This window comes from Mustela nivalis (assembly GCF_964662115.1).
Source record: "Mustela nivalis genome assembly, chromosome: 15".
Lineage (NCBI taxonomy): Eukaryota > Metazoa > Chordata > Mammalia > Carnivora > Mustelidae > Mustela > Mustela nivalis.
The window spans coordinates 56,377,177-56,390,717 of NC_139034.1; the positions used below are offsets into that span (position 1 = coordinate 56,377,177).

Here is a 13,541-nt window from a genome sequence, read left to right on the forward strand (position 1 = left end):
GTTCTTAGGCAGAAGGCTAAGACACCAGTAAGGTTCACCTCCTTTTCTGCCTTACTCCCAAGGATCATAGTCCTTAACTGTCTGTTGCTCAATATGTAAAAGCATTTCATATATTTTATCTGGCTTTCTAATTGTCTACGGTAAGAGGTCAGTTCCCATGGTAACTAATCCCACATGGTCCAAAGCAAAAGTCCTCCAAGGGTTAAATAAGCTATAATCACAGTTATAAACTGTGAATCAGCATGTAAATATTAGCACATGAAAACATATCTAGATAAAGAGCAACTCTTGCCTCATGGTCCAGATTTTGTTTTTGTAATTCTACCATGAAGACCAGTACATGGAGGAAAACACAATCATGCATAAACTGAAATATTGCAGAGAGGTTAATTTTCCCTAACTCCAAATTTCCAAATTACTCTTTAAAGTGTTCTTTTTTAGAAAGCACTGACCCTATAAAAATGCAAATGACTCCCAGAAAGAATAGCACTTTACATTTTCCTCAATTAAAGAGACTCCAGTAAAACTGGTCATCAGTGGGTCTGTGGGTCCGTGGGTACCCTGAGCCATCACCGCATGCACGGAGGGCTGGGAACGTCTGGGCTGTGAATGGACAAGAATTAAGTTGAAGGAGAAAGTACATTGCTAATGGGAAAGAGGGAGGGCAGAATTATCAACTTCATAGCTTTGCCCAGGGCAGCCCCCAAGGGAAAGGATTTGCCTGCCTGCTATATTTCCCTTGGGTACTATCTGTAATTACTATCACAGCTCATTGATTTTCAATTCTTTCTATTAATACATTTATTGGCCATTCTGACATTATTAAAATCAGTCCAACTCTGCTTCTTTAGTGGAGGATAGCTCTTCCTTAAAATGAGTTTTGCAAGTACAGATACTTTTTCCTGCCCTTTTTTTTAAAAAAAAAATGGTCTTCTCAGATTAGGAATAACACAACTTCTGCATATGTTTTTCTTTGAAGCCACGTAGTGATATGCAAAGATTTCACTACAGATCAAAAGATCTCAAGCCGTGGGTCATGGGAGAATATTAAATGATAAGCAAATTCATATGTCTAAGATAATTCTACCAATTTACTAGCTACGCCGGCTCCTGTTCTGCAGTAGGGGAGGTAATAATGAGCCTCTGTTAAAGGGTAATGCAAGTGGCATTTTTACAATGCCTTTTCTTTTCTTCTGATGAAGTCATTACAGTAACAGTGTCTTGCTAAGCTTTTATACACAGATATATATTAAACCTTTTATGTGAGATTAAACATAACAGTTTTCTGAGAAAAAGAAAAAGGTTTGTTGTTGTTGTTGTTTTTCTCTAAAGCTACTAAATTTTGATACAACTGCCTGTCTTAAACATTCCATAGCACATGTCTCGGTTCAGCTACAAGACTTGCACCTGTCTCCATTTCTTTATTAAGCCTAAAGATTGGGGTCTTTTCCAAAACAGCACCTGTCTCAAAATCCTCAATATTCTACAGTCTGGCCCTGGCTCTCACTTACAATAAATAGCATCTGAATTACTATTCATCAAGCCCTGCCTAGCTGTAAGCTCCTTGTGCTGAGACGATGAGGAATAGTGAGAAGCATAAAGCAAAACTCTACTCTACAGGAAGGTACAATATACTACCTTAACGCTGCTAGTCTGTCTTTTGTGATACAGAAATGCCTTCACCACCTTGTTATGAATGTCCTGCAGAATGCTTTGCAAAAGTTACTGCAAGCTGCATCTAGAAAAAGGGTCATTACTCCCTTCTGTCCTCTCACTCTCGTTTTCTTAAAGATTTATTTATTTATTTGAGAGAGAGAGAGAACACAAGCAAGGGGGAGCAGCAGAGGGAGAGGGAAGAGCGGGCTCTCCACTGAGCACAGAGCCCGATGTGGGCCTCAATTCCAGGTCCCTGGGATCATGACCAAGCCAAAGGCAGATGCTTAACCAACTGAGCCACCTAGGCGCCCCTCTGCTGTCCTATCTCTAAAATTAGGGTGCTCATAGGGATCTCTGGCCTGACATTTCCTACTCGTAAGCCATGAGGATACGATTAAACCCATCTGCTGCCACACCTGCACCCTTCGGGGTCCCACAGCTGCGGTAAAGACACATTGGGCTTTGCCCCCGGTGGAACACACGAAGGTCTTCTACAACCCAATCACAGACTGTTTGGAGCCCTTAAAATTGGCAAAACACCCAACACGTTTCTCCCTCTCTCTCTGCTCCACTCTTGCTACCACTCTCCACCTCCAGGCCCACAGGTCAGAAACGCACGTGCCCTACAGCGGAAGGGAGAGGAGAACCCCAGGCCTGAGCACAGCTGGCACTCCTTCCCCACAGACAGAGCGGACACTGAGGGTGGCTGGGTGAGGCGAGTTTCCCTGAGGACTCCGTCTGATGCCCGTGCGCTGATGAACTTTTCTATTTTTATTTAGAGAGCTTCTTTTCCTTTTTAAACATTTTACTTCCAACGATCCCAAAGATACACAAAATCAGGCAGAACGGTTACACGAGCCCCCGGGGTACCGGTCACATGGCTTCAACAATGACGGAATCCTGGCCCGCCGTATGTCATCTTCCTCCCCGCGCATTCTGTCCCCCCACTTCACTCTGCCGCAAATCCCACACACCTCATCGTCTCCCCGGTAAACACATCAAGAAGTATTCTCTGACGTATACACACTCAGAACCCCTTTGCTAAAAAATTGTGGCCAAATGCCACTGTCACACCAAAATATGGTGTCACTTTCGTGTTCATGGAATCACTGATTTCTGGCTTCATTATCCCATTTCTTATGTGATAAAATCTAACCAGAATTTGAAATATTTCTCCAGATATGCTTAAATAAAAATTCAAAAAAATAAATAAATAAGGGTTAGACTTAGAGATCTGATTTAACTCTTCTTTTAAAATTCTAAATTATGGGGTGCCTGAGTGGCTCAGTGGGTTAAAGCTTCTGCCTTCGGCTCAGGTCATGTTCCCAGGGTCCTGGGATCAAGCCCCGCATCGGGCTCTCAGAAAGCCTGCTTCCCTTCCTCTCTCTGCCTACTTGTGATCTATCTGTCAAATAAATAAATAAAATCTTTTTAAAAAAAAAAATTAAAAAAAAAATAGAATTCTAAATTAGTCCAGTTGTTTAACCTCTACTAAATATGATATGAGAATTGCATCCATCGAAACGGAAGCAATGGGGTCCTTTTTATTCCTGCTCTTCTTCAAGCAGGGAGGCAGGCTCTTCGGAGGCTAGACGGTTCACTTCACTTCCCAAAAGAAGAGAAATAGGTGGACAGAGACCAATGGGTCCCACACAGCTGGCCCATGGCACGGGGAACATCTGAACTTGGGTCTGCCCCCCTTTCAAGTCTAGGCATTTCTACCTGCACACACAGGTAGCTTCCTCATGGTAGGATTGTTAAAGTCCCAAGGAGAAATGCTTTTTCTCACTCCTGGCCCATTACCAGACTTGAAGAATGTTGGCCGGAACCTGGGCCAGCCTTTAACACCCCCACTGTACAGACGAGGACATAGAGGCCTGGAGTTATGCAGTCACTTCCCAAGGCCATTCAAGCCAGGGAGCTCCAAGGCCAGGAACAAAAATCATATTTTACATCTTTGAGGCAGTACCCTTTCTCTGCTCCTGCCTTATCTCTGGGTAGAATCGTTCCAGTCCTCTTCTTCCTGCTTTCGTCCTTTGCTTAATAACATGTTAGAACATCCAAAGGCCGACAGCATTTGGGAAGCTCTTGTAACAGCAGGACACAAGCACCAAAGGTCACAGTCAAAGTCATTCAAGCACTCCTTGCTGTGCCCCTGAAGTGTATCACAAGAGCACATGCCCTTCCCATGGACTGCTTAGCAGCATGTGCTGTATTACCGACAAGCCCGAAGAAAACCAAAGTCCCGTTTCAAGAGACTACAATAATAATCTACTTAGATATCATAAAACTAAGGATGCGGGAGTGACAGAATTCCAAACAGAAGGCGGGGAGGGGCACAGAGTCGGTGTGGATACGTTACTGTACCTATTCCGTTCACAGGGCTACAAGCTGAACACTATACCATCAATGAGAATGTGTGCTTCCAGCATTTCCAAGTTTTATTGTTTTGTTCACAACCACCCTATGAAGTCGACAGAGCAGGTTTATAATGAGGAATGACGCACTGGTTCCGTATTTTTTCGCCATGCCAGTTATAATACCCAGACAAGTAAAGCATGTATTTCCTGACCACTTGCCGGGGACTGGGACCTGCAAGAAAAATACAAGGAACAGTTCTTGCCCTCCAAGAGCTTACAATCTGATTGAAGAGCTGTGACTATTCCCTTCACACACCATTAAACTATTAAGAGAATGAGGCCAGGCAACCAGAACTTTTCAGAGAAGACAGAAAGCAGAGTAGCTAACCTAAACCCATTCCACAGTCTTTCTTCCAGCTCTGAAATGTGGTCATCAGGTCTGGAATTCCTTGGAAGGGTGGGGAGATATGTACAGACCAGCTGACAGGGACTATTTATAACCAGCAGAGGAGAATGGACATATGTGTGCGTGGCGCACTGAAACAGGGGGGCTGTATTATGTAGTGCATCTTTACAATGCCACCTGGAGCCTGAAAAGCACTTGAAACTTTTCTTCCCCTAAAGACTGAATGTTTAATGTCTATATCTTAAAAACACACTCGTGAAATTAAGTCTTCAGAGTGATTTCAGAATCTAATCCTTGACATCAAGCTGAGGCTTTCTCATTCATTGCTGTGATGCACTGATTCATTTCTATGACTTTGTGTTTATTGTTACTAATATCACATCTTTTTCAAAAGCCCATAATCACATATTTGATCAAGTTCAGCAATGTTCACACTTTCTTATAAAAATAGTCAAACTTCAACCAGCTTCTAACAGGAACTGAGGAGAGTCCTAGAAGACTGAAATAAGGAAATCTTTAGAATTCTGTTATTCCTTATCTAAAATAGTTCTGATTCTGAAATGATACTATGTATCACCCAACCCCATTATACCCCAATTAAAAACTCTAATAAAATGAACAAAAGTGAAGTTCACTAAAAGTCTAGATTTTAATCCCTAATTTTAAAGAAAAATTGGACTGAAATATTATAAATGATTAAATACAAATTACTATATTCCATAAATAATGAGGTCATAATACATTCCATTAAACACTGGGCTGCTTCTCTTAAAGCTTTACTGTAAAAGAGAACAAAATTATGTCTGCCATATATTTAAGAAGTTCATACAAAGGTAAGGAAAAGAATAAAATCAAGTTTCTACTTCCCTTCAACATACACAATCTAAATGCGGGTTAAAATATTAACAGCAGCTCCATTCACAAGGAGGAAAACTGATTTTCATGACTAAGAGTTAAGTAAAACCTACGAACCTACCATTTTTCCTGTCCTTATTTGAGGGCAGTAAATACTTTCTATAAAGCAAGTAGCATGAGGTTCGTATTCACAATGGAAAACCCCTAGGAATCCTGGCTTTTGTTTTTTGTGCATCGAAATCTTTCATGCAAACCTTACCTTACAACTGAAAACGGACAGTAAAGGGGAAGTATCCTGACATCACCAAAGGTTCCCAGAGCTGGCGGCAATGAGGACCCTCGTTGCTCTGAGCAGCAGCACAAGTAGGACCTTCTGGCTTCTGTGCTTCCCTGCTTTCCTCCAACACGCGCGACTCGAGTAGATTTACTGCTACTCGAGTTGAAGAACATCTCGTGACATAAAAGCAACCATGTGGGATATACCACTTTATCGTTTTTCCATCAGCAGTGGAAAAAGGCTATTATCCTCTGTGAATGGGACACTGTGGTCTGTGTGGTGTGTTCAACTTAAACACGGGGTGTGTAGAAATTTACCTGCAGAAACTGATGCTCATGCACTTGGAATAGGAAAACGGAAATTCCCAAGAAATCAAACAAATCCTTCCCATGTTAGGTCCAACAGCAAAGGGAAAAACTACTTGGTCTGGAAGACGTAGAGTTTAACTTGATTGAGTCAGGCTAGAAAATCCAGGCGGAGACAAGACGTCTTCCTGCGGCACTGTCTACATGGAACAAATGGTATCATTCGCCGCCAACCGGTTTCTTCTATGGTGATGCTCCGCAGCCTAAGTGTGAGGTTGACCCTAAGTGGGTCTGCGGACACATCCCGCCCAGAGCGGGGAAGGCGTGTCAGCGGCTGACATACTCCACAGAGTTCACTGCGGAGCGACAACAATCAACACTGACTACAAACCGTTTCAGACACAGGCTGCACGTGAATAAAAGAACTTTATACTGTGACACCATTCGCCCTGCCCCGGATTGCTCGGGCCTGGGCAAGTTACCGCAGAAACCCTCTACATGCTACCAGCAGGATTCATGCCCTCGGTTCCTCACAATGAAGTCCCTCTAATCCAGCAGCATCCCAACCCCTTGAACCCCTCGATCGGGGTCCCACACCAACTCACGCACACAGATTTTTACAAGTGAAATTTAATCGACATTTAAAATGTCTTCTGGTTGCTCACTTATAAAACACGGCCAGTGCTGTGCTGTTTGTGGTTAAGAGATTAGTTAATAAGATTAAGATGAAATATTTACTTAATCCATCCTAGTTCCGGTCACCTGGAGTGCCTCAATGGTGGGGGGTTAGTAACACAGGGAGGCAGCGGGCCCCCGGGCACACGAGCAGTGCTTTCGCACATAAATACGAAACGTGGTCAGCCAAGGCCGCACGCAGTCACACGGCCCTTATTACAATTTCAACTACGAAAGCTACAGATGTTAACAATTACAAAATCCCCCATGTCCTTTTAAAAAAGAAATCCAGCTATGCTCTTAAGTCTTCGTATTTTCAATTTTCAACCCAATCTTAAGTCTTCATATTTCAATGTTCATGTGTCAATTTTGCTATGTCTTGTTAGCTAAGCCTTCTTTTGCTTTACTCGCACTTCAAACTCACCGACCCGAATTTCGTCCACTGTCGTCTAGTCCTCGTGGTACACAAAAGGGTAAATACAAATGTCAAAAGTGAAACCAACCCGGCAAAGAGGAACATTCCCATACCTGTACCCTGTAACTTCCTAAGAAAGAAGCCATTTTGGCATGGAGGTTATATTCCTATCTTATTTTTTTTAATAATTCCTCTTTGCTTTGGATTTTTATTAGCTTTTCAAAAACCTTCACTAACTTAAATAAAACCATATGGTTCTTATAAGGTCACTGTGCCTTCCTAGTTTCAGGAAGTTGTCTTTTCCAAGTTCGACATGGCTGAGGCTACAAATGGGCAAGAATCCACCAGCCGCAGATGATCGTGGGTCGAGAGAAACGGCACAGGCAAGTGAAAGTCAGCAAACGTCAGGATGCTCTGGAAACGACTTGCCGCGCTCACGTAGAGAAGAAGGTGGGGCACTGTTTGAAACTTACCCCTTGTTCAGATTCCAAAAGCTCGGTTTTGACTCTGACTGACGGCATCCCATCAAGCATTAACATTCTGTTCTCAAAGGTGTTGATATTCTGAGAGGAAGAAGAGAGAGAGAGAGAGAAAGTCAGCCATAAAGCATTCAAATGAGGACATCTGGTAGACTCTTCCTTCATGGTAGTACATTTAGTATTGCTAACCTAATTTTTTTAACAATGAAGTATAATTAAATGAGACTATCAGCATAACCAATTATCCCCCCATTCTGAACTATCATTTGAAATAATGACCACGAAGTTGAATTAATCAGTCTGATTCTCTGACCTCTGGGTTAGAGGTCAGACGATAATAAACTGGAGTAAAGAAACCTTAACATTAATTTATATGGGGTTGGAAAGATTCATCACACTTTTACAGCGGTGGAAAGAAAGAGAAGGATGTTTCTCTCTTCCTTAGCTCCAGAGGTTGCATGTGTGCAGAAATCCACAAAGGAGAAAATAGATAAAAAATGACCATATCCTCACATTATTGTCAAAATCTAAATAATTTTTAAAAACAAGATAATATAATTCTAGACACTGAATTTTAGTATGGCACTTCAGATCAAAGGAAAATTTCTATGTATTGACCTCAAACATTTATTTCAAAAACAACTCATATAAATTTTTAAGCTCAAGTCACAACCAAAAAATAAATAACAATTTGTTTTCTATTTTGGTATTTGTTTGGCTGAATTTACCATTTCTTGAAAGGAGAACTTCTACTTATTTCTATAGTGACTCAGTAGAATTTCAAACAATATTTACGAAAAGATTAAATCGAGGTTATTCTCTATTAATTTTCACTGCTTTGGGGATTTTCTAAAGTCAATAACCTATGAAGAGAGTTCAAAAGACACTTATGATTGCTTGCTTCAAGCCAAAATCCTGTTTTAAAACACGTTTAGAATGTCAACCTTCCCTTCCCCTACTGACCAAACTCAGAAACTGAAATGACTAAGTTTGAGTTTTTAGAATGGTTTCTTTGCTCAATCATAGAACGTAAGCACAGGACTCTAAAGTGGTCTCCTCAAAAGAAAAAGAGATCTGTTTCTAAATATTTTGCATGCCTTTGATGACAAAGATTAATATCATTTCTATACCTTCAGGTTTTTGCCTCTCACATGGTTCCTTTTCTGTCAAGTAGTTAAATAAAAACAACTCCCACTTTGATAAATCATAAATGTTTTTATTACCAAATAATACCAACAGAGTGCAGTATAGTAAAGCTCTAATTATCTCTATTTCTTGCCAATCTTTTTCAAGAAAAATAAGAAATAAAATTTATAGAACCTCTTTTCACACATATTTGTTCTGAGACATCAATAAGAAGAAAAGGCAAATTTACTCCAGAGCTAACTAATGAGCATTTAAAAATTCCATGCTACCTAGTCTATTAGGTAATAAAAAGAAGAAAAACTACTGTCAGGTTCTTTTCTTAGAAATGTGCAACAGTATTAAAACTGGCAGGATGCATTTTTTTAAATTTGTGCTTTTGAGTTGTCCATATTTTTTAGGCATTTTGCATCCTAATAGCTTCAAGCAGAAAGAACTGTGGTCTCCCTGGCAAGCTCAGTTAATTTGTTCAAAGCTTTAAATCCTTTCATGGAAGCTGGTGGGTTGTTTACACATCAGGCATGGATCTCAAATCCTAACGTGTCACTTGCTTCCGTGGTTGGAAGCGGCCAGCTTGGCTTGCAACCACCCAGTTTTAAGCAAGCCTTCCTGCAGCCCTCCAGCCCTCCACGCCCCTGCCCTTCACAGCAGCCAGAAATCTCCCCTAACAAAGCATCCCGCAGGCTGTTTGGTTGGTAGACAATGAAGAATGAGTTGATACTGCTTCCTACCCTGGAGGAGGTCTTGCCCAGAGGAAAGGGGGAAGATGCCTTGCAAAGACAGGGAAAAGACAAAGCGAGGTTCTGGAAAGACAGGTTTAATGAACTGTTGGAATCTGATTAGAGGCTAATGTCCCTTTCAGTGCTCTGTACCAATTTACAGCTGATAGACTTTAACCATTCTCCTCACAGGCTGTGATAAACTCATTAGTTTAAAAAATGCAAGCTAACCAGAGTCTTTGAAGTTAAAAACTGATAAATCATGAAAACCTGACTCGGCCCATGTTCCATTTAGCACATTTAAATATCACTGTATTTTCATGATGTTTTTTATTGTTACTCTTGACTAAGCCTATGTGTGTTAAAGATAGGATGTAGATGTTAGTTTCCTATAAAAGTGGAAAAATAAAACACCTCTTGAGAGTTTTTTTTAAAGAAATTAAGTTTTCCCTCAAAATATTTCTCTTTCCATGATATTCCAGGATCAGCCACAGCCCCAACTATAATAACACCATGAATAATAGTGTTCACAGCGAAGAAACCAATCCTTAACTATTAAACTCAACTAGTGCAGATTCAATTTATATATACGTCTGAAAGCGATATTATAAATTTATATAAAGCATATTCATCTCTACATTCATGATTCCAACCCTGCTTAGTATAAACATAAGCACTGAGCATCACACCATATTCCGGACCATTCAGGAAAGGGTATGGTTTTATGGAGCACATGGTAATTGTATAGCTTTGAGGACATAGTTCCTGGGATAAAATATCGATTGATTTATCTCCCTAAGCTAAAATCAGATACATACAATCTCAGTTGACTGTAAACTTTAAATATGTAATAACCTTTAATAATTCGCAATTGCTGTCAAGCATATCTTGCCATGATCTTAATCAAACCACATTTGCTGTGGAATCAATAGCTCAACTGATTCCCAAGAGGTAAATAAAATTACACAGTCATCAATTTAAGGAACATCGTATTCTTTGTATATTTGGTTGTGATGAACATTTTGATATTATACAACCTTGTATAATTTACATTTGTGTATGTATACATTCATATACACATGTGCACACACGTGTATATACTCACACTGCGTGCTTCGTATGAATACACTTTATTAATTAAAGCAAAAGGTAACCATTAGCTTATTAGATGGTCGTTGACCAACCACATGTACACTGAATGAGAACAATACTCTGGACTTTCCTTTTTGCCGAATAAGATTTGGCAACACAGAAGTCTAACTGATGGTAGCTCTCTTAGTCAAAACCAGGACAAGCATAACCTTCAATCAATAATCCTAACATCTCAAAATATTTTAAATGGAATGGCCAGGAAATATAGAGACCGATGTTCAATGATCATCTCATAAAAACAGAATGGGGTGGAACTTCCCCATGGCAACTACTAGAATCTGTCCTCCTATTCCCAAAATGCAAGCCTTTTCTTCACCCTCTTCCTGACTGTGAGTCACCCAGTTCTTTGGAGAAAACATAACTGTTTTATCATAGCCCCCAAACATGTGCTGAAACACAAAAGAGTGAAATTCATCTTGTTTTATACAGGTAAGGACCAACAAACCTAAAAGACTAGAATCAGGCGGAGCCAACAGGTTCGAATATCTATCATTATATAACAAATCACACCGCAGAATAAAAAAAGGCATTTTATTGTTATCTTAATAAAAAACACAATTACATCATATGTGCATATCTATTAAGGACTAGACCTTGTGCTAAGGGATACTCATTTAGTCCTTACAGTAACCCAAGAAGTCAATGCTACATTCTCTGAAGATGAGACATCTGAGATATAAGAAGGTTAAACTGTCTAAGGTCTCAACATTACCAAGGGAGTACAGCTCTGTTCCAAACCAATCCTCTCTCTCCCCATCCACCATTCTTCCTCCTTTACTCCCCTCCCCTCCTCCCTGCCCCACTCACCCCTCCCCATCTCTCTCTCTCCCCTCTCTCCCTCTCTCAGGAACTCTGGAATCTCCATTAACAGCTCCTCTCAGGACTAAGCTAATTTAGTCAGTGAATTAAATGTGCAAATTCTGGTCACTGGTGAGTATCAACATTTTGGGGAATATCAGTAAGAGGTCAAATAAGCCCATGGTTTCAAAGCTATTTCCTTTTTTTCCTTTAAATTAAAGTTTCAACATATTTTCTTGCCTTGATGAGATTATGCATCCTATCCTAGAAATACCTCATCATTAATTTAGCAAGTCAACCCATCCTGATTTCAACACCCAGAAAAATCTATGGTAAACTCATCTGCTATCCAGTGTTTTGAAAATATTCATATACCCTTGGTGGCTCATTCAATATTTACACAACAGTTTCATGCACTTGGATGATACAAGAACTTTACCCTCTATGTTTGATACTCAAGGAGATACACCTGGGCATCACATTTAATTTATAATTTCTTAGATTAAGTGTAAGAGCGTATTTTCCTAAGCTCACATATCCTCACAATGATCAATCAATCTGGTGCAAGGAGTATGCTTAATCAAAGCACCTCTCATAGTACAAAATAAATATCAGTTCAAACATACTTTGCCATTTCGTCCCAGACTTTCATCTTTCATTGTTTTGCAGCACGAAAGAGAGGATGTCACACTGATGACCGTATCAGTACAACTAAGAACTCAGCTAGGCCTGCTGGAACTCTCGACTTAAACCCCCTCCAGTGGTTGTAATGAGCCATAAATACATTATTTTGAACTATCTGTCTACAGTCTTAAAAAGACAAAACTCTTCCACAAATTCCTCCCACTGAACCATGGAATTAGGTCTGTCATAAGGACTGGTAAAACTGTACTCGTCACATGGGGACTTCTATTTTCCCGATAGCAAGGATCATTGTTTCCTCTGTTGGCAAGTGCTTAATTACAACAATGCAGTTCACACTGAAATTTTAGAAATGTCATCTCAGAGTCCAAGTAACACTCTCCACCCCCGCATTAATACAAAGTGTAACAGAAAGTTAGTTTTATCATTCCTGTTCTGAAGAACTGCACACACTTGGGGGTTGTCCGTTAACCAGATCTCTCCATAAACAGGGAGTGAGGGTCTCTGCTGTGCCAAAGTCACCTCTTTCCATCCACGCCACATCTGTGAATCACAAGGCACTGTGGCCAATATCAGGGGCAAGCCAAAGACAGAAGAACAGGAACCATGTAAAAAACAAACAAAAACCAAAAAACAATAACAACAACAACAACAACAAAACAGGACACTGTCATGGCAAGAAAAGCATTCGCCTACCAAAGACCACACCCTACAGAGGGAGGACAAAACCTCGGCTCAGCCAGGCAGGTATTAACATTGCAGGGAGAGATCTAACATGTAGGAGCATGTGTGGGGTCGCAAGGATGAGCCAACAAGCAACAAGTTTACAAGACATCATGTAAAGATAAAAGAATTATTCAGCCATAAAAAGGAAGGAAATCCTGCCGCTTGTAACACCATGGATCAACCTTGAGGATATCATGCTAAATGAAGTCAGTCAGAAAAAAAAAAAAAAAAAAAATTTAAACGATCTTGCTTACACGTGTAATCGTAAAAAACAAACAAACTAACTAACTAAAAGCACCAGGGAGCTCATAGATACAGAGAACAGACTGGTGGTTGCCAGAGGTGGGGTATATATCCACACATAGCAGGGAAGGTGGTCAAAAGGTACAGACTTTACTTACAAAACAAGTAAGTCACAGGGATATAACACACAGCATGGTAACTATAGTTAGTACTAACTGTATCGTGTATTCAAAGACTGCTAAAAGAATGGGTATTAGGAAAACCATTTCCTATATAATGTGCTGGAGGCTAACTAGACCCACTGTGATCATTTCACAATATATACGAATATCGAATCATTAGTGTTATACACCTGAAACTAACATAACGTTACACGTGAAGTTTATCTTGGTAAATAAAGACCAGAGAAAAGTGAGTTAGGTCCTGGAAAAGGACTCCAGAAAAGACTCTCTACAGGGCTAGTGGAATCTAATTCTGAGGATTTAGCCCCAGCAGAGCCCAGAGCTAGGTAACAGAGCAGACAGGAATTAGAAAGCACGTGCCCAGCCCAAGTCTCCTTCCCCAGGCGCACCCATGCACACAGAAGCCAGGCACCATGAGCCTGGGCACAATGGACAACAGAGCAGACAGGCTCCACACGTGGAAAATTACACTTGCAACACAACCACAGCATGATCACAGGGATCACAA

The 13,541-nt window shown here is 40.5% G+C and overlaps 1 protein-coding gene across 8 annotated transcripts in view; it reads right to left on the minus strand.

Annotated features, from left to right (window-relative positions):
• The window catches only part of KLF12 (KLF transcription factor 12), a 512,550-nt gene that overhangs the window by 172,827 nt on the left and 326,182 nt on the right, over window positions 1-13,541 (minus strand). For all 8 annotated transcript variants that reach the window (XM_082701278.1, XM_082701279.1, XM_082701274.1 and 5 more), the window contains one exon: window positions 7,423-7,512. In XM_082701278.1, coding sequence (XP_082557404.1) covers window positions 7,423-7,512 — 90 coding nt within the window. The remainder of the gene's footprint in view (window positions 1-7,422; window positions 7,513-13,541) is intronic.